The 27,305-nt window shown below is 37.7% G+C and overlaps 3 protein-coding genes across 4 annotated transcripts in view; 2 read left to right on the top strand and 1 right to left on the bottom strand.

Moving 5' to 3' along the window:
* Window positions 1-27,305, top strand: part of tcf25 (transcription factor 25 (basic helix-loop-helix)) — a 291,833-nt gene that overhangs the window by 229,103 nt on the left and 35,425 nt on the right. The gene's annotated exons all lie outside the window — the stretch shown is intronic.
* On the top strand, window positions 7-25,014 carry LOC128025813 (putative nuclease HARBI1). Its single transcript, XM_052612342.1, has 3 exons — window positions 7-24,405; window positions 24,487-24,851; window positions 24,992-25,014. The coding sequence occupies exons 1-2, from the start codon at window positions 23,730-23,732 to the stop codon at window positions 24,846-24,848; spliced, it is 1,038 nt and encodes a 345-aa protein (XP_052468302.1). The 5' UTR covers window positions 7-23,729; the 3' UTR covers window positions 24,849-24,851; window positions 24,992-25,014.
* LOC128025818 (nuclear apoptosis-inducing factor 1-like) lies at window positions 24,869-25,992 on the bottom strand. The gene is made up of 2 exons (XM_052612347.1): window positions 25,335-25,992; window positions 24,869-25,141 (listed from the first exon to the last, which is right to left on the bottom strand). Exons 1-2 carry the CDS (start codon window positions 25,738-25,740, stop codon window positions 24,870-24,872), a joined length of 678 nt encoding a protein of 225 aa, XP_052468307.1. The 5' UTR covers window positions 25,741-25,992; the 3' UTR covers window position 24,869.

The following is a 27,305-nucleotide window of genomic DNA, read 5'->3' as shown; positions in this document are numbered from 1 at the left end:
GTATTTCTTAGATTCACTCAAGTTCTCTGCCTTAAATGACACAGGGCTTCCTGAAGGTGTTTTAAAGGGGTCATATAAGACATCTTTATATAATTGAAATTCTCTACAGAATCCATAGCTTAAAATGTCATTATCATTATAAACAAAGCATTTATTTATTCAAGGTTAAAAAATTAACACAATTTGCATATTACTGTCTCCAAAGCAAGACATCAACGAATAATTAGACATTATACACTGGATGTGAATGTCACAATATGGCATGTCAAAAGCTGATAGAACCCATTTAAAGTGTACCAATGCTTTTATGAAAAAGTGTACATATCACCTCTCTTTTTTCTCTTTTGTTTTAAAGGTTTCTGTTTGTTTCTTGCATTAATTTTGTTAGTTTTAGTGTTACATTAAAGAAAGAGACATGAAAATCATCTGACAGTATTTCAGTTTAATTGATGTACACTGATGAGTCATTAAACTGTGTTCACCTATTTAATAACCTGTAGGACCTCCTTTAGCCCAGAAAGCACTGGCCAGTCGCTGATTCAAAAAGGGGTATTTTGAGGTATCTGGTACCATAATGTCAACAGCAGGTCCCGTACATTACGCAGTGGTGGCGATGTAGCACGAAGGTCGCCGTGATTTTGCCAAGTAAGACATGTTCCTGGATCCACATCTTCTGATGATTACCCCTAAGCCTAACCTTACCCATAATTTATTCCTAAAATCAGTGAGGAATGGTAGCTGATTAACAAGGGTGTAGAAGCACCTAACTCTGATTGTAAGCCTAAAACAGATATTTTCTGAAAAGTTATATCTCAGTTCTGATTGGTTGATTGAAATGTTGTTCCAGGATCAACAAGGATGTTGATCCAGGAACATGTTGTACTTGGTGAAATCACTCTCGCCGTAGCGCGAATCTGCTTTTTATTTGGGTTCATGTCCGGTGAATTTGGAGGCCAAGGTATTAACAGAAATTCACCATCATGTTTCTCGAACCTTGACAAATCTGGCAGTGTAGCATGGTGTTTTATCCTGTTGGTAACAGCCATCACTGGCAAGAAACACAGTTGCTATGAATGGGTGCACTTGGATTGCAACAATGTTCAGATATCTGACAGCTTTTCAGAGATTGTGCTGTTTATGTCCCACACATAACACCACTGCTATAGCTTATGTCGGTAATTGGCATATCCATGCTTGGATCGGTAATGTGATTAGGGATGTATTTGGGTGACATCGCACATGGCAATATCCAAGATGGCAGCATCCACGACAGCACGAGCGTTTGTTGAGTGAAGTCTTAGTTTTTTTGTTTTGTTATGAATTTTGAAATATCCGGACAGATTGCAGAAGGATTGCATTGTACTTTACTGATTGCTTTCTGTAGTAGAGTTCGTTTTGGGAAGCCTACTCCTACTTTGCTTGTGCCTGGATCGGTGGACTCATCTGGGCAGTTGTGGGGCATCGACAGGTGGAATGCTCCCTTTGAACGGAGCTGTGGAATTTCCTAGCTGGTGACGGGAGTGGGGTTTTGGCTCTGTGTGGTCCTCTACAGATCCGCGTGGAACAATCTTGCACTGGCTTGTTGGGCTATACATTGCATTGCTTGTTGTGGTTCTCCCATTTGTGGAATTGATTGCAACATCGCAGACTTTTTTGGGGGACGCGAAGAGGCGTATTACTCCTGAATGGCGTTTTTTAACAGCCTTTTTTGTGCTGATCGCGGTGGACTACACAGGGAATAAAAATCTCTTGATCTCGGGAAATGTACATCCTAATCCTGGCCCTAATATTAATAGCCTTAGTACTCCTGAAGATTTTAAATCCAGGTCGGGTCTTGGTTTTATTCACTTAAATGCTTGTAGTTTGGTCAGGATATGGGCTACTCAAACAAATGCAGATGTTGTAGTAATTTCCGAAACCTGGCTAAAAAAATCTATTTTAGATAAGGACATTATGATTAATGACTATAGAGTTTTCCATTGTGATCATTTAAATAAGGGGGGGGGGGGGGTTGCAATTTATGTTAAGACTAAATTTAACAACAGGATCTTATTTTTTACATCTACTGTTAAACAATTTGATATCTTAGCATTAAACCTTGAAACAGCCAAAGGTCAGTATATTAATGTTATTGGCTGTTACAGACCCCCTTCTGTGGTTGTTGATGCTTTGCCAAATTTAATGGAATTTTTTTAATGAACTTGATTACAGTGAGACTGTTTTAGTGGGAGATGTAAATTGGGACTGGTTATCCTCTCTGTCTGTTGATTTAAAAAATCACTGTAATGGTTTAAATCTTACACAGATAATAAATAGTCCCACTAGATTTAATAAAAGAAATCCTAACAAATCCACTCTTATTGATTTGTTTTTGACAAACACACCTCACAAATTTTCAGATGTAGGTGTGTTTGCAAACAATTTGAGTGATCACGGTGTCATTGCAGCAGTAAGAAATACAAAACTGCCTAAGATTAAACCTAGAATAATTTTTAAAAGAAATTTGAGGCACTTTTGTGAGCAAGCATTTTTGCATGATTTGCCTTGTTTTGACTGGGACAGAATTTTACTTATTGACAAGGTGGAGCTAGCTTGGAAATATTTTTATGAAGGTGTTATTAGTATTGTGGACAAGCATGCTCCCTTTCAGAGGTTAAGAGTAAAGGGACGTGACAATGCGTGGTTTACTCCGGAGCTGGCTAATCTTCTTCAGCAGAGAAACCAAGCCTGGGCTAAAGCCAGGCAGTCCGGGACAGATTTAGACTGGCTCAGTTTTAGACAGTTGCGTAATCGTTGTAAATTTCTTATTAAAAAGGCAAAATCTGATTTTTATTTAGCAGCTACAATGAAAAACCTAAACAATCCCCGGAAATTCTGGAAAGTCCTGAAAAATGTACCTCAAATTGTCATAATGAATTACCTCCATGTATTTTTAAGGATAAAACAGTCATATCAGAAAAGTCTGCAATTTTAGAGTGCTTTAATAAGCACTTTGTGGAAGCAGGTTCCTTGTTTGAACGTCAACTCATTGCAAACAAATCAACATTAACAAACTGTTTTAATTTTTCAGTTCCGCCCCAGAAATCGGTGGCAAGTAAAGAACCCTTTTGTCTAAAACCTTTCTCCGTCGCTGATGTGAAAACAGCTCTTATTGCTTTGGACCCTAGTAAATCTCCTGGTCCTGATACTTTAGAGCATTATTTTTTGCAAATAGCTGCTGATTTTATTGCTGAACCAATTGCAATTATTTTTAATCAAACCCTAGTTAACAATGAGATTCCAAGAATTTGGAAATCGGCATATGTACTCCCTCTTTTAAAGGGAGGAGATTACGCGTGTTTGGATAATTATAGACCAATTTCCAAATTACCGATTTTAGCTAGTGTTAGAAACATTGGTTGTTGATCAGTTAAAATACTATTTGGTTTCCAATCATTATTTTGTCTGATGTACAGTCTGGATTTCGAAGGCAGCATAGTACTACTGCTGCTGCAATGAAGGTAATTAATGACATTAGTGAGACAATGGACAGCAAGAACACTTGTGTAGCTCTTTTTTTATAGATTTAGCCAAAGCATTTGATACAGTGGACCATTGCATTTTGCTGGAAAAGCTACGAAATATTGTTTTTTTCTGACCATACTGTTGATTGGTTTACTAACTACTGCATTAGCTTAAACTAGTTTTGAATGTTGAGAAAACTAAGATTATGCTTTACTCAAAATCTAAGAAGTCTTTGGACAGTTTACAAAGTATTTTTACTATACATGGTGAGCAGATCGTACAAGTAAAATTTGATGAATATCTGGGTATATTAATTGATGATCAGCTTTCTTTTAAGTTGCACATTGATAAACTGATTCAAAAGCTCAAATTAAAAATAGGATTTTATTTTAGAAACACAGCCTGTTTTTCTTGGAAAACTAGAATAAGACTAGCTTCCTCCCTGCACTTGATTATGGTGATTTGCTCTAAAGAAATGCGCCTGATAAATGTTTGTCTTTGTTGGATACTGTCTACCATAATGCATTAAGATTTGTGACTGGATGTAAGGCATCAGTACATCTTTGTACTTTGTACAAAATGACAAACTGGCCCTCATAGTCAGTGAGGAGGCATATACATTGGCTTATTTTTATTTATAAGTCTATGCTGGATATGCTTCCATCTTATCTTTGCTCCTATATGTCACGTAATGTTAGTTCTTATAATTTACACTCTGGTGATATGTACTTGTTATCTGTACCTACAGTTCGTACAGAGCTTGGTAAGAAGGCTTTTAGTTATGCAGCCCCGTCCACTTGGAACACATTACAGTCTGAATTGCAATTGCGAACTCTGATTTCTATTGGTGAATTTAAGCAATGCATGAAAGTCTTGGAAATAGATGCCATCAATTGTTGTCACTGTTTTTAAAATAATCAAATTGTTTTAAACCTATGGTTAGTATAAATTGTACTTTTAAGTAGTCTGATGTTGATGTTTTTTATGTATCTGAGGATATTGTTTAAATGTCTCTTGTTGTTGTGTATATGTTTGGTGATCATATTTGTAATTATGTGCTGTTAAAATGCTGCCATTTTGGCCAGGTCTCTCTTGAAAAAGAGGTTTTAAATCTCAATGAGATCATCTGGTTAAATAAAGGTTAAATTTAAAAAAAAATGTACCAATGAGTATCGGTATATGCCCCGATACTGCCATTTTCTGCTGGATTGGGTATCAGTCAGATGAGAATGATCCAAATCCGATATTGGGCGTATAATATTTTGTTATTGTAAAGCCCCACGAATGGAACAAAAACACAAAATACCATAACATTTCTGTGCTCTATATTCCAAGTCTTCTGAAGCCATTCCATAGTTTAATGTGAGGTACAGATGAATATTTTTCATTAAATTCAAGTTACCTTAATTCTTCTCTCCGCTACAGCTGTCTGTTCATCCATTTAGCATTTAAACTGCGTGTTGCATTTGGTTACAACAGTCAAGACAATAAAAAGTATGTCCAAGATGATTCAGTGATTCTGTTATTATACTTGATCTGAAGATAAAGATCAATGATTTTGCATAAAAGGACTTTGTTGCTGGAGTTTAGTGCTATTGCCAAAGCATGATCATTTCCGGGTTTCTGTTATATCACAGTACTAGAGTAGAGAGCATTATTAATTGTTTTTCACTCGCTCAGTAACATTAAACTGTTAATAGAAATGTCTCAATAAACTATTTCACAGATATAATACACTACACATCAGTATCTCTTCCCTTTGTGCTTTTCTTGTTCTGTCCTATCTATCATATTTAGCTGCCTTATTACTGTGCTATACGTTCAAAAATATTTTATAGTTTGTAGTTGTATAGAAATATATTTACTTGGTTTTCATGAACAAATTTTGCAACAATACAAAGAGCATTGTGTAAAATCTTACCAGATTTAGTCCTACACTTTTTCACTTTTATTTGTTTCTCACTACATAATGTTTTTTTCAATACTTTAGATTGTATAAAATTGTGTACTCATGATTTTTCTAGAATAACTTTTTTTTGTGAACTTTTTTTTTTTTTTTTAACAGAATAACATCCATTCAAACAAACAAACAAACAGAGAAGGGGAAGCAACACACATTATCATTAATTTACCATCTAAAAAAAGAGATGAAAATATAGTCATTCCTTTTTATAGTTCAAAATATCTGAAGTGGTATCAGGTTTAGCCCTGTTAATTTGTGCCATTGTACATTCACAGGCCACTGTCCCAAGGAGGCTATGAATCCAAAATGTTTTGCACATATGTTTGGTGTAAACCAGTTTCTTCTTGTCTTTGCAGCTGTAAAACCTCTTCTTTAATTAAAGCTGCTGTAGGGAACTTTTGATGCTCTAGCGGTTAATAAACAGAACTGCTTGCGTCTAGCAGAAGAACATCATAGCCGGAACTACTTCTCTCTGTTTATGACTATGAAGAATTACAAAGGTACTGGGTTACTCCGCCGCGGTATCTCCGAAGCAATCTAAAATAGTCCGAATATAAACACTTATTATAGGTGCACCCTAGTGATTATGGACAAGCCAAAAACACGGTTTGCAAAATGGATTCATGGTGTACTCGCTTATTATATACATTTTTCTACATTTTGAACACGAACAAAGTTACGGACCGCAGCTCTGATTGGTTATTTTTTACCGGAAGCGATGGAGTTTCTGCAAATGACAATAGGACCACTGGGAGGAGCCAGAGGAGCTTGATTTTTTTCACAGATTATCTGTCTCATATTCTACTGTCAGGACATAATGACAGGTTTAATAAATATGTAAAAAATATTTTTTTACAAAAGTTCCCTACAGCACCTCTAACTTATACATGAGTTAGAATAGTCACTGAGAAGACAAACATGGATTAGACGTGTAATCAATTTGAAGTAAAAAGGACAAAACAAATTTCACATGAGTTCATAGGTTAACAACAACTGGACATTCCCAAAACGCGTGGAGAAAAGTACCTGGTGATACAGTGTTACAGATATGGCAGCTATAGGTCGAGTGCAGTTTAATTTTAAACATCTTGTAAGGAGTTATGTATGCTCTATGGATGACATTGATAAAACAATGAGCCAAGTTTTTAGAAGATTAGATTAGACAATACCCTCTCCCTAAAAAATCTGTTAATTCACAATTCCATATATGTTCATTACAAAGAAGCTTTGCCCAGTGATCATTAAGTTTACTATGTATTAGAGAAACAGATGGCCGACCAGAGTGCAAGGTGGTTCAATCCAATCCCACATAGGATGGGAATAAATGGGGGATCCCCAGGGAACTCAATAGGCTTTGAGAGCAGAACATAACTGAAAAAAAAAGAAAAAATATGATGCTGGTAAACAAAATGTATATTTATCATGTTTATTTTATGTCAGAAATAAAATATCATGGACTCTACAGTAAGTACACTAAGTAGACATCGAAAACGCCTCTTTTACCGCCACGGGTACCACGGCGGCGGCGGTATAAAGTGCATTTGCAGCATATTTTCGCAAATAGACGTCAGTTTTGCCTCACTGATGTGTTACATTTGATTGCTTCAGTCACGGAAAATGAAAGAAAAACACTATAGTTTAAATATTTAATATATTTAATATTTAATATACACAGATGAAAGTTTGGTATTTATGAAGTTATGTGCATTTCTTAGAACGAGAAAGAGTCTGTGCTTATATTTTCTAAGCTACATGGTATTAAACCATATTTTAGATTGGACACATTTAAAAGGTGTGCAGTATTATTCATATTATATTAATTACTGTTATTACCTTAATGCTGAAAAAGATGCTATTTTTTTTTTTAATACTAGCCCATCATGCATTTAACCATCCACTCAGCTTTAAGAGCTGTTCAGATTAAAACTGGCAGCTCAGCAGTGAGTCAGTGTCATGGATGGAGGACCTGTTAATAGTTTATCTAGTTTATATCTCCATCTCGTTATGCCACTGGTTTAGATTTTTTTTTTTTTTTTCTTACAGAACTTATTTGTAAATAGAGCAGTCACTGTCTGTGTCTACACCGGACGCCAGAGTTGTCATCTGTGCGAACCCACAGCGAAAAGTGTGTCTAAACTTGATGACATCACACTATAGTGTCAAATCATCTGAACACAGTGTCAGAACATTTCATCATAAACAGAACGAGCATCAGTTCACTGATAGGGATCGTGTCCAGTGTATCCATCACTGTGTTCTGTTGTCTTTTGTTGGATCGTTCCACTCGTGTCCGGTGTAGACCTGCCGTACATTTTTATTGTTTTATTTTACAGCCCTGCTTGTTTTAATGTTTTTATTAAATATCTGTATTGACTGCATGGTCATATTATCGAATTATTTACTGCCATGCGACGTACAAAAGTAAAGCTTGGCGAGTTGATGAACGAGCATTGCTCCAAGTTGATTTTTGGCGGATGTGCTGTGCTTGTGCAGCCGCGGTCGTCTGCATTTCGTCAGGTGAAACATCTCTCTCACTCGCAACAGAGTCTATGAGCAGCAACAACTTCCCCTCCGCGCGCACTGATACCAGAAGCACGCTCCGCCTTCACTCTGTGAATAAAGTATTTCAGTATGTTTGAAATGTTATGTTCATAACATAGCATATAAAATAATAATAATAATTTAAAAAAGGAGAGTTTCAAAGTGGCTTAAGCTATGTGTAAACTTTTTTCCCTATATCACATGCCAAACTAATAACATTGCAAGCATTACATCTTTAATTGCTGCTTTCTGCTGTGAAAATTTTGTTTGTGATGAAAATAACATCTTTGTCAGTTATTTTATCTAAACAGATCGATTAACTTCAAGATTTCAAAATCAGATAGCATGCTGATAATGTAGCACTGTAAGATTACATTTGTTTGAACTCATTATTGCAAAAGCGATTGAGTGTGAATCTGTTTAAATCATGCTTTAACCCGAAAATGATCAGTAAAAGAAACAGAAAAACTCTTAACATCCCGCTCGACTCTTGCAGTCATTGTAACCTTCTGATCAAGCTAAATATGTTTAACATGAATTCTTGCTGAATATGCTGTTATATTATGGGCTGTTGGCATGAATTGTACTCGTGATGGAGCCTCTTGGAGCGAGTGAAAACCACGACGCTCATATTCAAGTGTTTGTGCCAAAATTATTAATGTGCAATAATGACAGGGAGGCGCCATCTCATCACTTACATTTTTTCCTGATAATGAATTTATTTATTTATTTATTTTTTGAATTAACATAATATAGTGGTGTCTCTCATACATTAAAAATATATCTACAGAATTTTTAAATGAAAACGAATTGTGTAATCTGTGAATGTTGCATTTCTCTCGTCGGAGAGAGCCAGCACTGTGAATTTCATCCTGCGGCCGACAATTATTATTTTTTTATTATTAATAAATAATTAAAATGTCTAATTTTTCACAATTATTAGGCTACTTCTGCTTGTGCTTTGTTTCAAACTTAATGCATGTGCTTCAGCACGGAATATATTAAGATTTGATTATGTAAATGTAATATAATCCTCTTGATTAGTTGAATATAACAAACAAACGACTAGAACTAGAAAAATCTTACATGGGGGCAGACATTTTTTAGTCTATAACCAAAACAACAGTCTTATATAAACCAGTTCAGCAAGTGAAAGCCTCGTGAGACACTGTCCATATGAAAGAGCAATTCACATCTTTATCTCGACCCCCACAAGTCATACATAACTACCCCCAAAAACCCAACCCCCTCCAGCTGAACTGAATTCGGTCAGTTTTTTGGCTGTGCAGAACGGTGTGTTTTTGCGGAAGGCAAAAAAGAGAGAGAGAGAGAAACTAGTCTAGGGCTATTCTTAAACTTGGAGCTCATTATATTGAAGTACAAATCCAAACACCAGAAACGTTATGTATTTTATGAATAATGAAATGTTATGAAAAGTATGCATTTTATTTATTCACTTGCTGTATGGTTGAAATAATGTTTTAGTTCACAACTTTAAGTTCCGTTGTATAAAAAAAATGCTTTATTGGCTAATGTTTCATAAACATTCAGTTGTTAAATGCTCTAAAATCCATGCCATTAGTAATTTCACAGTATTTTCACCTCCTAAATCACTAAACTTTAAAGTCACAATTCTACATTGGTCAAAATTACTCAGACCAATGGTATTTTTTGATGAAATTATTTTATTATTTTTAATTTTCTTTTTTTTAATAATTGTAGCCTACATAAATTGGTAAAGCAAAACAAATATTCCGATCGTCCCTTATTTTTTCCCTTATTTTCTTAAAGAATAAACACGATAACACTATAAAAATTGAATTTAAGTACTATTAAACTAACTTTAAATTCTCAAGAAGTTTATAAGTAAAAAATGTTAAAATGTCACAGTGCATGTTAAATAGCCTAAATGAACATGTGTTAACAATATAATTAAAACTAACAATATAATTAGATTTTTTTTAAATAAACAATTGCTGTGTAAAATGGGACAGCAACCTTTATAACAAACATTTTTAAATCGTCCACAGCTGAGCATCGCAGGAGGCTTATCTGCGCCAGAGCGAGTGAAGTGAATGTGATGAACGAAGTCATTTTCAGATGCAATGAAAAAAAAAAAACTCTGGATAGCCTATATTAGGCCCACGCTCTGTTCTGAAGTATAAAATAATTATAATTACTGTTAACCCAGAGTAACAAATTTTAACGGATTAATCACCTATTTTAATTTGCTGGATGTTTTCTTTATTTATTTATTTTTTAAACACGCGAAAAAATCAATTACGTTTGTCAGAGGAAAAAAATATATGAGTGGTGTATAGGTTTCATTTTAACGGATTAATCACCTATTTTCGTTTGCTGCATGTTTTTTTTTTTTTAAACACGCTAAAAAATAAATCAGAGTTTGTGAGAGGAAAAAATATAAGTCAGGTATAAGTTGCATTATATTACATTTAGAAATAATAACAGCTGGCCAAATAATGTTATAATGTACCAACAGGATATTTACAGGATAGTTCCCTTCACTTGAAAACAGATCCTTTAAATTTATCAAATTTATCAGAACAAAACAAGAATTAAAAATATATAATTCTAATGGATAAATATAATTTCAGTATATAATAATATAGACATATTAATAAAAAAAATAAAATAATAATAATTTAAAGCTAAGCATAAGGTAAGGTTGGGCTTTCTCATTCGGGAGAAATCCAAACGTTTCCATATTCGTGATGTTGCTCATTTGAAACTCAACTATTATTCATGAGGTAAATAGGCTTTGTAGTTCACGCGTGTTTCAGTATTTATGGAAAAAAAATCATAATTAACGATATGTCAAATTGCTAACGCTGAATGTCTGGTGAACGACTGCTGTTTCCAGTGAATATGTGCGCGAGGCACCAGCGCGATCAGACAGCTGAAACAAATAATAATAAATTTTTGGTCACACATAAGGCATAATTCAAAAATGCAAAGTGTTGGTAGTTTGAAAAATCAAAAATAATAACGGACTTAATACTAATTATTGCTTTTAACACGTAACTGAATTACAATTACGCGTGGTGGTAATGCCCAGATAGGCTGTCCACCTATTGTGTGTCTGGTATAACCTTGTCAGCATTGATTACTCTCCATTAAAATTTAGATTTTGACCCAACTATGAAGAGCCTTAAATTGTAATGATCAATAATATAATTCAAAATTTAGAACAGCCAATCTTCCTGAAAGTATAGGACGCTGCAATGTGGCAAGTTTTTTTCTGGGTCTTTTAACCAGGGTACTCCACTGCGACCTTTTGAAATTACATTGCGACCCTAATTTTTATGAGGTCGCAAATGTATCACTGATAATTTTTGTACCGACAAATAGGCTATTTGGGAAATCGGATGTGTATCATTATAATGGATGCATTGTCTCTTAAAGTGACCGCGCCTAATGTACTAGCTCTGCTGTCGGTGTCTTTAATGTTAATCCAAGAAAATAAAAAGTAAATCACTCACTGCTCTTCATTGAATTACTTTGTAGTTTTATTAAGAATTTATCCACAGTCAAACCAGATATAACTGATTATGTCAGATATAATTGATTATGTTTTACTGGTGGGTGCAGGACACTAGTTTATTTATGTAAGTGAGTATAGCAAAATACAGCGAACTGTGAAATAAAAAAATTCTTCATACTGTAGACTACCAGTGAAGTTGATTTTTTATTTTTTTTATTTTTTTTTTACATTAGGGACCTGACCATGTTTTGCTTAAGTGTTTCTTTTGTTAATTGCTAATGCAACCTTTTCACACAACAGACTGAACAAAATTAAGCATTGCTTGCTTGGTAATTGTTCAACAAAGTATGGATAGTTGTAGGGCTGGGTACCGAACTTCGATGCCTTTATGGTATTGAACGAAAAACTTCGATACTATGAGTATCGAAAAATTATTTATCTTTCGGTGCCAAATTTCGGTTCCAAAAGCCAAGCGGCCGTATTTTTTTATTTATTTTTTTTTTTGAAAAGCGGCTGTGTCTGTGTGAGCTTGTAGCATACGTGCATGTAAGGACCTAAATTCGCCGTGATTGGCTGTCCACCACCAAGTGACTTGACGGGGAGGATTTCTGAAGATACTCGTAGTCACACAACCCAGGTGTAGTTGTTTTTTCTCAAAACGTTTCAGTTTTACAATGCCAAAGAGGTCTAAAGTGTGGCTACACTTTATAAAAGTGGATACTGAGTCAGCAAAGTGTAACATATGCGATAAGAGTATTGCAAACAAAGCCGGCTTGCCCTCCCTCCCTGTTTAGTTTGGTCTACTCCATTGCGTATCTTGGAACATGCCCCCTATCACATCGTCTAATAAACAGAGAGAGAGAGACAGATTTATCCGGTACAGCTAATTTCTCTAAGCAGCAGGCCACTGTATACGTTCACTTAAAACATAACGACTGTGTTTACGAGAATACATGCAGAGACAATTATTTTGATATAATTTTGTGTGTATGTGTTCATTCAGAAGTTACGATACGCGAAAGATGAATTCATTCTCTGTAAGAGCATTGTCTGAAATGCTGCTCGCAGCGCGTGCTTTGAATGAGTGGGCGCAAGCTCCGAACGTGCACGAATTGTTTAAAGCGCTTGAATCAGCGATATTTAAAAACGAGAGCAAACGATCAGCTACGATCCGTTTCACCCCTTCAGGTGAGTGAACAACGCGAATCAAGTTAGGAATTTTACATCACTATTCACGATAGCCCATTGAACTGGAAAACACAATAGCCCCGGGACGTGGGGCTAGCGATTTTGCGAGCCCTGCACCTCAGATCTATCCAGTTTGTGAGACACTGGTTTCCTTAAACAAAATAATCTATTATTTTAAAAGATTGACTCAAAAGAATAATTGGTTCACTAATCGGATCATGAACTTGTATTACTGAGCCAAAGATTATCTATTATTGAACATCTCAAATGAATAAAGACTTCAAGTTCATCTGTAAAACACATAAAGCTATCGTTTGAGTTTATAAACTTCTATTTCATGCATGCTTTGTAAGGATCTGCTAACTGAATGCAAAATGTGAGTACTAGGAGAATGTTTGTGTCTTGATGAGCATGTATCGCTCACTAGGAGTCGCTAAATGAACAGCTGCTCTTCTTTTTTTTTTTTTTTTACGGAGGATCAGTTGCCCTATTGGTTAAAATCCCCAAACTGTTTACTTAAATATTAAATTAATAAATGACATCAAAACAGGGGCGTTTGCGTTATGATGTGGTGGGCTGCTGTGGGCCAGAAAGTCCAGGGCGACTTTATGGTCCCAGTCCACCCCTTAATGGCGCACCCCTATCCAAAAAGCACAACCAGTTGTATTAATAATGTTATCCTGAGTGTGAAGTGTTACCAGAATTTGTTTTAATTAAGGTGAAAAATAAAAGTTTTGTGTTTAATGTATTTGTGTTGATGTTGAAATGGATTTTAAAACAAATGGTATCGAAAAAAGTATCGTTAGGAACCGGTATCGAAACTGAGGTATCGAAATTGGCACCGGATCGAAAGATTTTGAACAATACCCAGCCCTAGATAGTTGTGTAAATATTGTCATACTGACAGTTGTCTGAAGTTTTGGTTGATTCCATTACATATCTTTCTATCAAAGCTATCCGACATTATCAAGATGAATTTCTTCTGACACAGTTCTTGTCATATTTTATTACCAATTTCTAAACTATAACAAATAAACTGTTATAATGAGAGAAATGTTGAAGGTGTCTGAATACATTTTGTTTGACTGTGTATTTTATTTTACAGTGAAGACTATTCAGTGCTATTTTAAATTAGTTTCTGGACACCTACAAAATTAAAAAAGTAAACATTGTGTGAATAGCATAAATAAATAAATAAATAGAACAAACATACAGTAAATATTAAACAATTTCAAACAGGGCCCACTGTACAACCTGCACCGGGGCCCCTCTAATACCAGCTGGGACCCTGGGTTAAGGTACCAAGACAGAGCAATGCATTGTGTGTACTGTAAGAAATAAAACAAGAAGGCATGTGGATTAAAAGATGGCAAGTAAAATAAATAGCTCATCTGAATGCAATACAGTTTGATTATTATCAGAGCGACTTACTGATTATTGTTGTTGTTGTTTTTTATCAATTTCTCTGGTCTACAGTGTAACACTAATGAGCTGATGGTATTTCAGCCATCTGTTCCATATTAATGAATCCTGACTCTAACACATTCTGCACTCAAAGACCAGAACGTGAGTAAACAAGGACCTTCGTTGTTTACATAATTCACCATTTTGGGCGCCCTAAAGTCGGCCGCATCCTGCCTTGAGTTACAGTTATTACACCTATTAAGAAATTCCAGAGTCACGTGGGCGAGCCTCAAAAGGGGACATGAAACCCCCCACACACACAAGCACACACACACAAACAAAGCTTTCTTAAGGTTCTGTATCTTCGTCATTTTATTAATATGTATTTTGAATGTTTGTGTATTGCATAAAATGGTTAATCCTTGTTATGCGAGGATTATAATTTTACTAGCTTATAAATTGGAAATGTTTCTCCTCATTTTAACTTTCTCAAATAGAGTCATGTTTTTGTAACTCTACTCCTGACCAGGTCGTTAAACTTTATGATCCTACTGGGAAACAGAACAGGAATCAAAGCTGACTCTTAGAAAGAGAATAGTAAAATCTACTCAAATGTATTCTAAACATATTAAGTATTGCTTTTTGGTTCATTAGATGGGTCCTCATATAAATTGGATTATATATATATATGTTATTTTTGGTTTCTGTTTAATCAAAATGCTTTGACAGACCCATTTATACAAAGCAAAGTAATGAAAAATGTATTAATCTGGAATTACGAACTTGCTAGAATATCCCTGGTGAAATCTGATAAGCCCAAAGTTAGTAGGTTGGGTGTTTCCACAGAGACAAAGGAACTTTTCCCCGCTTCAGATCGCGGACGTTCATTGGTTGTTCACGCGAACAGAGGCGTGAACCATCTCAAGCCATAAGAGCTGACCGAACAAGGTCCGCCCCCTCTCTTCCTTCTCTTACATGCTGCTAACCGGCTGCGACCCTCGTCGCTCCCGCCGGTCCCTCGGCGCAGCCTTGTGCCGCGCTCATATTGCCGTCCCCCTCAGCACAGGAGCTGAAAGGACAGCCATTCTCATGGCTCCTTCGGAAGCTTTTGTTTTCGTTGTTTTGTTTTCTTTTCTTTGCTAAGTTTATTCAACTATTCGCCTCTCCACACAAGGAAGACGAATTCTGGAACATTGTTTGTTGAACCTTTCAAATACCTAACCCTAACCCATGCAAGTATCTTTCTCTATGGAGATTTAAATGCTGCTTTAAAGTTGGTCTGTGATTTGATTCGTGTTGGCTGCTAAGGGTCTGTGGTTTTCATACCTGAGCTCATTCTGTGATCTCTCTTTCTCTCTATCTCTCTCTCTCTCTCTCTCTCTCTCACTCTCTCTCTCCCTTATTTGGATTCCGTTATGCCTTGTACAAAGTTTACTGTCTGTATTGTCGTACGCATATTTACTTTGTGTGATTTGTAGTTTGATGTATTATTAGTCAATTATTAAAAACCCATATATTCATGATTGCCTGATTTGCCTCCACCCCGCTCACATTACGAGTCACTGAGATGTCTGATCTAGCTACAAGCTTTAAATTTAGAAACTAAATTTATCATAATGATAGGATAATGTTTTCATGGCCAGAGAATATTTTTCCTTGAATTATAAGAAGTGATAACTTTATTGAAAATTGATAGGTTAATCTTACGGCCGTTTGCTGGACAAACCACTGTTTGATTTGCAGTAATTTACAGTAAGAGATATCGGAATAATTGATATGAAGAATGGAATATTGACATATTGCTGAGTAAATTACAGTGCCCTGTAATGAGTTATTAGTATAGACAATTCAGCTATTTTTCACCTTCAATAAAATTTAGTGTAACTGTCATATGAGATATATATTAATCATATTCCTGATTATTCAAATTCCCTATATATCATTTGAGTTAATTATTATGTACAACCCAATGTTGTTACAACAGTATGAAGAATTTTTGGGTATAATATTTCACACTTCGCTGTATTTTGCTATACTCACTTACATAAACTAGTGTCCTGCACCCACCAGTAAAACAATATAATCAATTATATCTGATTTTTTGTTTGACTGTGGATAAATTCTTGTTAAAACTACAAAGTTATTCAGTCGAGCAGTGAGTGATTTCATTAAAGGTCCCGTTTTACGCGTTTTTTTTGAAGCTTTGATTGTGTTTACAATGTGCAATATAACATGTGTTCATGTTTTGCGTTTAAAAAAACACAGTATTTTTCACACAGTTCACCTATCTGTATACTGCCTGCACTGTCACAAAAAACGGGCTGATGACTTCCTTGGTCTATGAAGCCTCTCCTTCAGAAATACGTAACAAGTTCTGATTGGGCCAGCGGTACCTGTGCTGTGATTCGACAGCAGCTTAGAGCAGGCTGACCTCCTGGTAACGTGATTGGGCTAGAATGCACATGCTGGAGATGTATTTATAATCACAGGAGCGTTTTTACTGACGAGAAGCGCATGAAAACCGCATTTTTTTTTTTGCACAGCCCTAACATCTAGTTAACAAAGCTAAGCAGCGTTGCCCTTTGTGTAATAAGTTACAGAAACTGTTAAACGCACCAACTTAAATAAAAAAATACACTTACCAGTTGTGGTCCATAAACAACGCCTTCTCCAGACAAAGAGGGAACTGCTCCATCTTTCAAGAATAATCTTTGTGCAAATCCAGCATTAAACTGATTGAGATTGAGAAAGTTGTCCTCAGCAAGCTGTCCTCAGCAAAAAATTAGCTGCACATAGTTTTACATGTGCATTATAATTTTCGGGAACCGAGTTTAACATAAATTGTAACCATTAATGTCAAAGTACAGCGTTCATGGGAAGCCCAAACAAAGGTGTTTGTACTCAGAGATGAAAAAAACAGCGTTTCAACGACATGGCGACAAAAACAAACAGCTCTTCCTTCTTCTCCGTCAGAGCGCAACAAGGCCACGCCCCCTGTTTGTGAATTCATGTGGGCGGTGGTTAGTCAAAAAAACTGTTTTAGTGACGTCATTACTACAGGAACTAGAGGGCTGTAGTCCAAACGGGTCGTTTTTTGTAGGCGAATTCTGTTAAATCAAATATCTCGCTTGGCATTGAACTTTGAGCTTTAGAATTTTACAGATATTATTTATACTCTAACAACAACATTACACACTAACTAAAGATTAAAACATGGAATCACGAAGAAGGGGACCTTTAAAAATTAACATTAAAGACACCGACAGCAGAGCTAGTAAATTAGGCGCGCTCACTTTAAGAGACAATGCATCCATTATAATGATACACATCAGATTTCTTTCCAACTCTTTACTTTCACTTAAGACATAACCACAGACTTTTCGAACACACTTTCCAAAACAGGTATTTTGACATATTTAGTATGTAGGCCTATTTGTCGATACAAAATAAAGAAGACTTTGAGACGCGTCTCTGAATGCACCCTGAACACTGTAGTGCTGAATTAAGCTCTTTCCCATCCTTTTCTGTTTGTTTAAACTTGTTTAAGAGCACGCGATTAACCAGCTTACTCAGTTCAGTTTTCCCACATCGCGGGGCTGAAGCCAACTTGATGTGTTGAATGCTCAGAGAACGTTATAAAACGTATTTTTAAAATACACATTTCTGTTTTAATAAATGGTCATAGTAAATCATAGCATATTGCCTAAAACACAAGATAGGTACAAAAATTATCAGTGATACATTTGCGACCTCATAAAAATTAAGGTTGCAATGTAACTTCAACAGGTCGCAGTGTAGTTCCCTGTCTAAGAGTATCGTTATTTGCAAGACTTTGAAGATTTTGGCAGTCACAAAATTTCAACAGATCATTTTGAGTTCTGGATGACAAGAATGCTAGCAGTGTGTTGGAGTAGGTAAGTTCAAGCCATGCTGAAAAATCAAGCACCCTGAATTTCAGACAAGAGCTGAGTTGGTCCATCCCACAATTTTCTAATGGGATGCTGTTGCGAAGCTTAGACACGCTCCTTACTCTTTCTCTTTGTTCATTGATTAAACATCATGCAACATTGTCATGTAGCCTGATTGAATCGAACTGTCCAAAAGAACTACTGGTGATCCGAAAACCGATGAGTCAATCTTTTGTTCGTTATCTTGCTTGGCTCGGTGTTCATCTTCAGTTCTCTCTTCACAGCAGTTCAGTCAGTGTTTGAGTAAATAAATTACTCCGGGATATTGGTTTATTTTAACTAGGAGGGAGTTTCAGCCACATTATTAAAAGTTAACAGCTTAAGTCATTTGTGGATTAATGCATATTGGAGACGCGAACAGTTTAAAACGATTCAGTTCAATTTGGTGGTGGGGCGTTGGCTGAAGGTGCAGTTGTGTGGCTGGTTAAAGTTGAACGGTCAGGCGTTGGAGGCTCGACGTTACAAAACTTAACTCAGAACACGAAACTCTCAAACGGAAAAGAAAAGAAATAAAGTTTGATGAGACAAGGTTGTGTTCCTTCTCATCGTGGCTAAGTAGCAGCAGGCATGCAGTCTGAAGCACGCTGCAACCGCGCTCAAAGAATAGTGATGACAAAAAACATGGCTAATAGCAGAAACACAGCCAGAGACTAAAAGCAAAGATTTAATGGTGTCCTAAGTATTTAAACTGGCCTGTTGGCCACACCTCAAATGTTGTCTTGACCAATCAGATATTGTCTTGGCTTGGGGGTATCATAAATCATATGTTTATCTTACCAAGCATGTGATCCGAATTTTCCTGTTCTTGCAGGGTCTAATTTTGGACATGATTCCTATAACACTAATATGATACATGGGACAAATAAATTATTGTCTGTGCTAATTGAAGCAAGCAAATTCGATCACACATACCAAACATAATCATGAATCGCTAAGCTATGCCATAGTTATAAAAAAAAAACATACACAATAAGTGATTATAACATGATAGTCAAATGTGTGGGTTACACATAAATGAATATGGAGTGAAGCGATGGACTGATTCATTTATAAGTCTTTTTTAGTTCATTCTGGTCCATATATATGTACAAAGAGCAGTTTCTTTGTCATTCTCTGACATAGGGATGTTCTGTGAAGAGGTTCAAAGCCCCTTCCCTCCCTTAGGAATTTCAGTCTGGTTCTGCTAGGTGGGGGGGGGAGTCAATGGAAGTGTTTAACTCGATCTCATGGGTTTACATGTGATGTCCAGCATTGCATTTCCATTACGAACAACACATTTGGCACCAAATTTCTCTTCTTCGAATTGAAATTGTAAATAATTGTTCTAGTGGTGTTAATGTTGAAAGCTGTTGTGTTAACAAGTTGGTTGCTCATCTTGCTTGGGACTTGTGGCACAGAATGTTTTATGACTTCCTGAGGAATTCGGCTCGTGTTTCAACACAGCCCTGATCGACTCTTCAATTTGTTTGGTTCGAGTCATTTCTGTTACACTTCAAAAAATTCTGATGTCACATGGACTACTTTGATGTTTTTCTTACCTTTCTGGACATGGACAGTATACCGTGCACAGTTTCAATTGAGGGACTGAGAGCTCTTGGACTAAATCTAAAATATCTTGAACTGTGTTCCGAAGATAAACGAAGGTCTCACGGGTTTGGAGTTATTAACCTCTTAGCCTGCACCCCCATGCCCGCGTCCTGAACGCCCCTCAGCTTGCACGTGTCAGTGTTTATGAATAGATCAAATGAAATGGGACAAATTTAATCTTGACAATCTATGTGTATCATAAAGATCTAAACCTCAAACATCGACCACAGATCGCTGTTTTTCAATGGAAATCTTATAAAGACTGTATTTGCTACATTTGTGTAAACGGTACACATAAAAGCATGAACATTAGAAACGCAGTACATACCAGATCCATTGTAATAACGAGTCATAAACACATCCACAACTGTAAATCCCGGTTTAGTTAGGAAGGTAAGGGTCCACTGAACGACATCTCATGGTGCACGTTTAGTCCAACAAAGCAATAATGTTGTAATATGGATCATAATTCTTTTGTTTACGTTTCAGTTCTTCAGCAACAGAACTGTTTGCGTCCTTTATGGAATAACTCACTGTCAGAAACTGTGTCTTGGTATTAAAAAAAACGGCATGGTTTTGCAGCGTACAGTGTCACAAACAGAATGAGACAATCCACCGGAAAAAAAGAATGAATGAAAGATGGGCGAAAGATAGTATAATTTAATTTTGGCGCTCCCTCATGATGGCTCGTGACATGCTCTGATGCACCTGTCAGCTGATGGAGGCAAAACTTGCGATCACCTTTTTCTTTTTGTTTTATTTTTCAACAGTTTTTTTTTATGTGAGATTGTGTTTTATGTTGAATGTGAATGTATCTGCATGATTACCATCTGTTTGAGTGCAAATCAGCCCAAATCAGCTCGCTATTACTGCATGATCACGGCTATCAAAGTGAATGCATCTATATGAATAGAGAGAGTGGATTATTTACTTTATGCCGCATTTGTGTTATTCTCATCTGTGTAAGTGGCCATCAGCTCATCAGCACTTATTTGCATCATAATTCATTGTAAATGCTGCATTTCTAGCAATCTCAGGATTTTCTGTAATTGGCAGAAAGTTGAAGTTGACAAAGTTAAATCTTTTTTTTTTTTTTTTCTTATTATTCTTTTTTTTCTTACTCAAATTATTGTATTTTTCTAGTGCTCAAATAAATATATGATGTCTAAGTTTCTGTCTAGTGTTTTATAATTGAAGAAAAAAACTATGCAGTGGTATGTCCACTGACTAAATAGTTTGTAGAAGCCTTCAATACTATTGGGAAATATATATATTTTTAATATTTGGGGGGTGGGGGCACATAGTCTCAGAAAAATAATTGCAGCAGTCTCATTTTTCATGATATCTCATTTAGATTTGAAATAGAAACTCATGAGACATGTGGCTTTCAACATATTACTTTTCTAGATTGCTCCAGGACTCATTTCATGTATTTTTATATCAAATAAAATATTTAAGTGTGGTAAAAAACAATTCAAGGCACTTCAGTGTCTATAACTTTTAATATTTTTCAGCATTATCAAATATGATTGATTAAAAAGTAAAGGGTCTTCTTTCCAAAGACACCAAAATTATGTTTGTAACACACTGAAGTAGAAAACTGTTATAATTTTAAGTTAGGTAGAGCACTTTCAGCTGTGAGTCCCATAATGGGGGGTTCTGGCTAACAGGTTAATGACATAATTTAGATTTTTCGATGAACTTACTCTTTAATGCCAACAAAGTGTTCAAGTCTATGCAAAAGACTGTTGTGGTCAATAGTGTCAAACGCAGCACTAAGATCCAAAAGCACTAAAAGAGAGATACAACCATGATCAGTTGATAAGAGCAGGTCATTTGTAACTCTAAGGAGAGCAGTCTCAGTACTATGATATGGTCTAAATCCTGACTGGAAATCCTCAAAGATAGCATTTTTCTCTAAGAAGGAATATAATTGTGAGAATACTACCTTTTCTAGTATCTTGGACAGAAAAGGGAGATTCGCGATATGTCTATAATTAGCTAGTTCTTTGGGGTCAAGTTGTTGTTTTTTGATGAGAGGCTTAATAACAGCCAGTTTGAAGGTTTTTGGGACATGTGAATGGCCCCTAATGGAGATTCAATCACAAATGTTTAACAGTGAGTCATAAACAGGACTATCTGGATTTTTTTTTTTTTTTTTACAGCAGGTTATCAACTTAGAATATCAATGTATATGAAGTGCTACTATGCATATCCCACAACATTAGGCTAAATGAAAAAAGAAAAGAAAAAACGATTCAGAACAGGCACAAACAATAACGTGACAACTTAGGCTGGGTTCACACCGCAAGCTGCAGCAGAGCGAAAGCAGCGCGTTAGCAGCAGGTAGGCAGAGCGGAAGAAGCGCATCCCTATTTAGCATTCACACCAACAGCGGAGGCAGCGCGCAACTGAACAGTGGATTTTGGACAGAGTACTCTAGTTCACATTGCTTTATTTCCATTTAAAATACATTTAAATAAAAAGACTTGGCAAGAAGCTTTTTAAATTAATAATTTCATTGTAACTTTTGTTGCATCTTTGTTTTGCTGTCTTTGTTTTCCGTGCAGTACGTGTTGTTGATAGAAGAAAGGCCATCGCGCTTTATTTGTTATTAAGGAGACTATGAAAAAGACGCAGACTTTGGGTTCATCCCATTAACCGACGTAGGAGAGAACATGGTGCATATTACCATCTTGTCACTGGGTTTGTTTGCAAGCAAAATTACCAAAGGACACCCTGAAAACCAATTGTGGCGAGTGGGGCGGGGCCGAGAGGCGTGGGAACGAGGAGTGAGGCCAGGTGTAGTGATTGGAGATGAGCTACACCTGCGCCCCACCGCCGGTCTCGAGTCTCACGTAGGAGATGGAAGGATATAAAACTGGAGCGACTATATTGAAGGACGAGAGAGGACCAGGCCTGGACAATATTTTATGTTTGCTTTTTATTTTGTGCGCACCAGTCGTCCGTGAGAGGCTGGTGCGCTGTTTTGTGTTTACTTTTGATTTATTAAAATGTTTTGATTGTGCGCCGGTTCCCGCCTCCTTCTTCCGGATGAATAGGAAGTTTTTATCATTACAGTGGTGCCGAAACCCGGGAGAAGGAGGGATGCGCTGCTGAAGATCCCTCGCCGCTGTGGTGAATACGCGGTGCCATCGAGCAGGTGAGGAGTGTGCCGCCATGGACGCTCGAGGCGGTGGGCTGGAGCGAGTTGCCGGGGACGCGCGAGCTCGCTGCCGGCCAGCCACGATATGGAGGGGCGGCTGCCGTCCGTGAAGGAGCGGAGGAGTGTCGTGCCGTCCGCCGAGGGCCGTCCAGTGCCACCGCCAGGCACCGCGGAGGAGATCACCCAGCTGGTGGAGGGCCCGAGCAGCAGTGCGTCTGGGAACCGAAATTTTTTTTTTTTTCCTCTCTCCCATCTCTCGTCTCTGTCGCTCCTCCTTCCATCTCATTTTCTCTCGCCTCGTCTGTCCTACCCCCAGGTCAGGTTCCCGCAGGTCCCCGTGAGCGGTCCCCCCCGGGGCTGGTAGAGCGCAGTCTCGAGGGCACCCCCCCGGCCTGCGAGAGGCGATGGGGGTATGTGGCGAGTGGGGCGGGGCCGAGAGGCGTGGGAACGAGGATTGAGGCCAGGTGTAGTGATTGGAGATGAGCTATGGAAGATGGAAGGATATAAAACTGGAGCGACGAGAGAGGACCAGGGGTCTCATGTATCAACCTTGCGTACGCACAAAAACTTTGCGTACGCCAGCTTTCACGCTCACGGTCGGATGTACTAACAGTGAAATTAACGCAAGAATGTGCGTTCCTCCAAGCCAATTTCATGTCTGGCGTACGTTCATTTCTCATTGTTTTTGTCCGTTGGCGACTCTTACAGGCAATAAAGTGAAGTTGCAAACATTACACAACAAATTGTTCTACAAGTCTCGCACCACCACCTGTGGGAAGCATTGCAATTAATTTGCAATTTATAAAATAATTGACATATTGTCACACGAGCCTTTTTATAATTATATAAATTATGCAATTAAATAAGAACATATAAAAGCATAACGGTTGAAACAACCCTTAGTCTATGGCAATGGCAGCGTTGGCCTTATTAGAGGACATTGCTAATGGCAGAATCAGAAGAGAACGAGTTTTTAGGGACCACAATGATTTTCTGGCCCAGGATGATGACTGGCTTATCAGCCGTTTCAGATTTCCAAGGGCTGTCCTCTTGGAGCTCTGTGCTGAGTTGGGTCCGAATCTAGAGAGAGAGACAATGAGGAGCCACGCAATACCCGTTCCCTTGCAGGTGCTGACAACACTTGGTTTCCTGGCAACTGGTTCTTTCCAAAGGGAACTGGCAGACCGCTCAGGAATAAGCCAGTCGTCTTTGAGCCGGGCAATGCCAGTGGTATGGGACGGGATCATCCGCATGTCTGCCAGGTATATCAGGTTCCCATATGATGCATTTGACCAGCCAAACATTAAAATGCAATTTGCAGCGATAGCCGGTTTTCCTAATGTTATCGGAGCGATCGACTGCACACACATTGCTATAAAGGCGCCATCTGAAGAAGAATTTGCATATGTGAATCGGAAACATTTCCATTCAATAAATGTGCAGATAATATGTGATGCACAAATGCGCCTAACAAATATTGTGGCAAGGTGGCCTGGGTCAACCCATGATTCATACATCCTTACAAACAGCATGGTTGGGATGAGGCTCCAAGCTGGCAGGGTGCGTGATGGGTGGCTTCTTGGTAAGTGCCTTTAAAGTTATGATCCTATCTAATTGTAATTTTTTTTTTTTTTTTGCATATAATTATTAATTAACCCTTCAGGAGACCGCGGTTATCCACTAAAGACGTGGCTTTTAACCCCCCTCACCAACCCACAAACTGCCCGAGAGCGCAGATACAATAATGCCCATTCTCGCACTCGTTCAGTTGTAGAGCGGGCGATTGGGCAGCTGAAATGTCGGTGGCGCTGCCTTGACAGGACTGGGGGGATGTTGTTATACCGCCCTGACAAGGTGTGCCGCATTGTGCTGGCCTGTGGTGTGCTGCACAATGTCGCGCATAGGCATGGCATACCACTTGGTGAGGTGGCAGCACCGCCAGATGACCCCGACCCAGGACCAATTTATGTGCAGCCCAACCAACAAGCCGTTCATGCCCGCCAACATGTGATTGCGACAATATAAATGGTAATCAGAGACAAAAGTTCACTTTTTGACCAATTCCTTTAATGAGTGGCTTATGTCTGTGAGTGCGTCAGTGATATTTTTCAGGTGACTGTTAATTTCCCCGATGGCCATAATGATTTGCTGTTGTGACTCCAAAACAGCATGTGTCAAGACGCGACCAGACGTACGGGCGTCAGCACTGGGGAGAGCACTGGAAACGCTGGGCACAGTGGGCGCTGGCTGCTCAGGAGGGGCGGACTCCGAGTGCCCCTCCTGGGAAGTGGATGTTTCGGCTGTTGCGCCATATGGGTCTAAATAAAAAGGCAAATGTTAACTGTAATTTAAGTACGTTCCATTTTTAAGGGGCACACACATTTGCAATAAATGAAATGGATCCGTAAAATCTCTGGTGTATACTTTTGGTTCGCTACACCGAATGCATTTGACAATGAAATATAGGTACGCTATATGTACCAAAGTAAAAACAAACGAGAAATTGGTTACCTTCGTCGCAATCCTGTAAATCGGAGTCTCCCACAGCAGAAGATACTACTCCAGAGAGTAAAGTGTCACCCATAATTGAGGCAACTCTCTGCTCAAAGGGTGTAAGTTCATCGACCCCTTTACCACTGCCTGTCCTGCCCACACTTTGTCGGTGCGCAGCAGTTCTCCGTTTAACGTCCACCTTTATATCAGACCATTTCTTTTTAAGCTCATTTACAGTGCGACTTTCAGATCCCACTGCATTGACGGCTTCAGCCAAACTCTCCCACTCATATTTTTTCCTTTTGTTATTAATTCCAGAGGACAACGTTCCAAATAAAATATGTTTTCTAGTCTCTACCTCCGATAGTAGCACCTCCAATTCACTTTCAGTAAAGTTTCGTTTCTTGCCGCTTGCCTTAGCCATTTTCTTACTGCTATCTTTTGCCAAAGTGGACTCATTACCATATTTAAATTGATTTAATTAGGGGAGGAGACTGGGTGGGGCGTTGTGCTCGTGCATGTGCGCTCAATTTTACGTTAATTGGGATGTACAAAGAGAATATGCGTGGAATCCTTCGTACGCAGAGATTCATACATCTGTTTTTTTTTGTGCGTACGCACATTTACAGCTTTGTCCGTACGCAATGTTTTAGTATGAATTCAACGCAAGTCTTTGTACATGAGGCCCCAGGCCTGGACAATATTTTATGTTTGCTTTTTATTTTGTACGCACCATTCGTCCGTGAGGGGCTGGTGCGCTGTTTTGTTTACTTTTTTTTATTAGAATATGCTAAATGTACATAGATTTGGATCACAAACAGGGAAAACAAATAAACAAACAAACAAACAGCAAAACAAACAAGGAAAACAAAATCAATACAGTAAGGAACTAACAGATGCGTGCGTTTGTGTGTGTGCATGTGTGCATGTAAAGGTAACTGGGTGGATGTGTCACAGTACATACTTTGGAAAAACAAAAGGAATATATATATGCATATATATATTTCTATCTCTTCCTAACCCCCACCTCTTGTTTAAGTACTGATGAAGGTGTTGTTGGGGAATGACTCCAGACAAAGAGGATCTTCAATAGAGATGTATTCAGTTAATACGTTTTTCCACATTGAAATGCAAATGGTATTTCTTGATTTCCAGTTCATGAGGATAGTTCTCTTGGTGATAGTTAGGAACACCAATAGTAATTGACCATTTGAATTATTTATATCTATTGTGGATATGTCACCTAGTATGCAGACAGTGGGATGTGACATCCCATAAAGTTGGAGAGTGAGTTGGTAACCTTTTCCCAAAATGTTTTAATTGAGGTGCAATGCCATAAGGTGTGAAGATAAGTGTCAGAAGTGTTTTGTGTGCAATGTGAACATGTCTCTGAGGTGAAACCCATTTTAAATAATTTCTGCCCAGTTAGATGAGCTCTGTGAAGTACTTTATACTGTATGAGTTGTAAGTTAGCATTTTTAGTCATGGAGTATATGTTTTTGCAAATTTGAGTCCAAAAATCAGCATTGGGAGTAATGGATAAGTCTGATTCCCATAAAGTGGTAGGTAGAGCTAATGCGTTGTCTGCTTTTGATATCATTTTGTATATTTTGGAGAGTAATTTTTTGGAGGAAGATATATTAATAAACTCAGAGATTTGAGGGGAAAGGTCTAAATTGATTGGTTGGTTACGTAATTTTGATTTAATTGACGATTTGATTTGTAAATATTCCAAGAAGCAATTACTCCCAATGCTGTATGTCTGGGTTATATGGGAAAATGGTACCAGGTTGTTGTTATTAATAATATTCTGTAGTTGTGTGATTCCCTTATCTGCCCATGTGCGAAAGTTTAGTGGCTTCTTGTTAGCTAAAAAAATCTGGGTTATTCCAAATTGGCGTGTATTTACATGGTATGAGTGGGGAATTTGTGATCTGATGGAACTTCCACCAGGCTGTCAGAGTTGCTTCTATTGTTGGCATTTTAAAA

This window comes from Carassius gibelio, chromosome A13, assembly GCF_023724105.1.
Source record: "Carassius gibelio isolate Cgi1373 ecotype wild population from Czech Republic chromosome A13, carGib1.2-hapl.c, whole genome shotgun sequence".
Taxonomy (NCBI): Eukaryota; Metazoa; Chordata; class Actinopteri; order Cypriniformes; family Cyprinidae; genus Carassius; species Carassius gibelio.
This window is presented reverse-complemented; position numbering and strand designations above follow the sequence as displayed.

What these genes read in the sequence shown, in the direction of transcription:
- LOC128025813 (XM_052612342.1), top strand. Translation starts at nt 23,730, where the DNA reads ATGGCAATGGCAGCGTTGGCCTTATTAGAGGACATTGCTAATGGCAGA. An exon ending in GCGTGATGGGTGGCTTCTTG is followed by an intron (nt 24,406 to 24,486) that starts GTAAGTGCCTTT and finishes TTAACCCTTCAG; the next exon opens with GAGACCGCGGTTATCCACTA.
- LOC128025818 (XM_052612347.1), bottom strand. Translation starts at nt 25,740, where the DNA reads ATGGCTAAGGCAAGCGGCAAGAAACGAAACTTTACTGAAAGTGAATTG. An exon ending in TTTACAGGATTGCGACGAAG is followed by an intron (nt 25,142 to 25,334) that starts GTAACCAATTTC and finishes CTTTTTATTTAG; the next exon opens with ACCCATATGGCGCAACAGCC.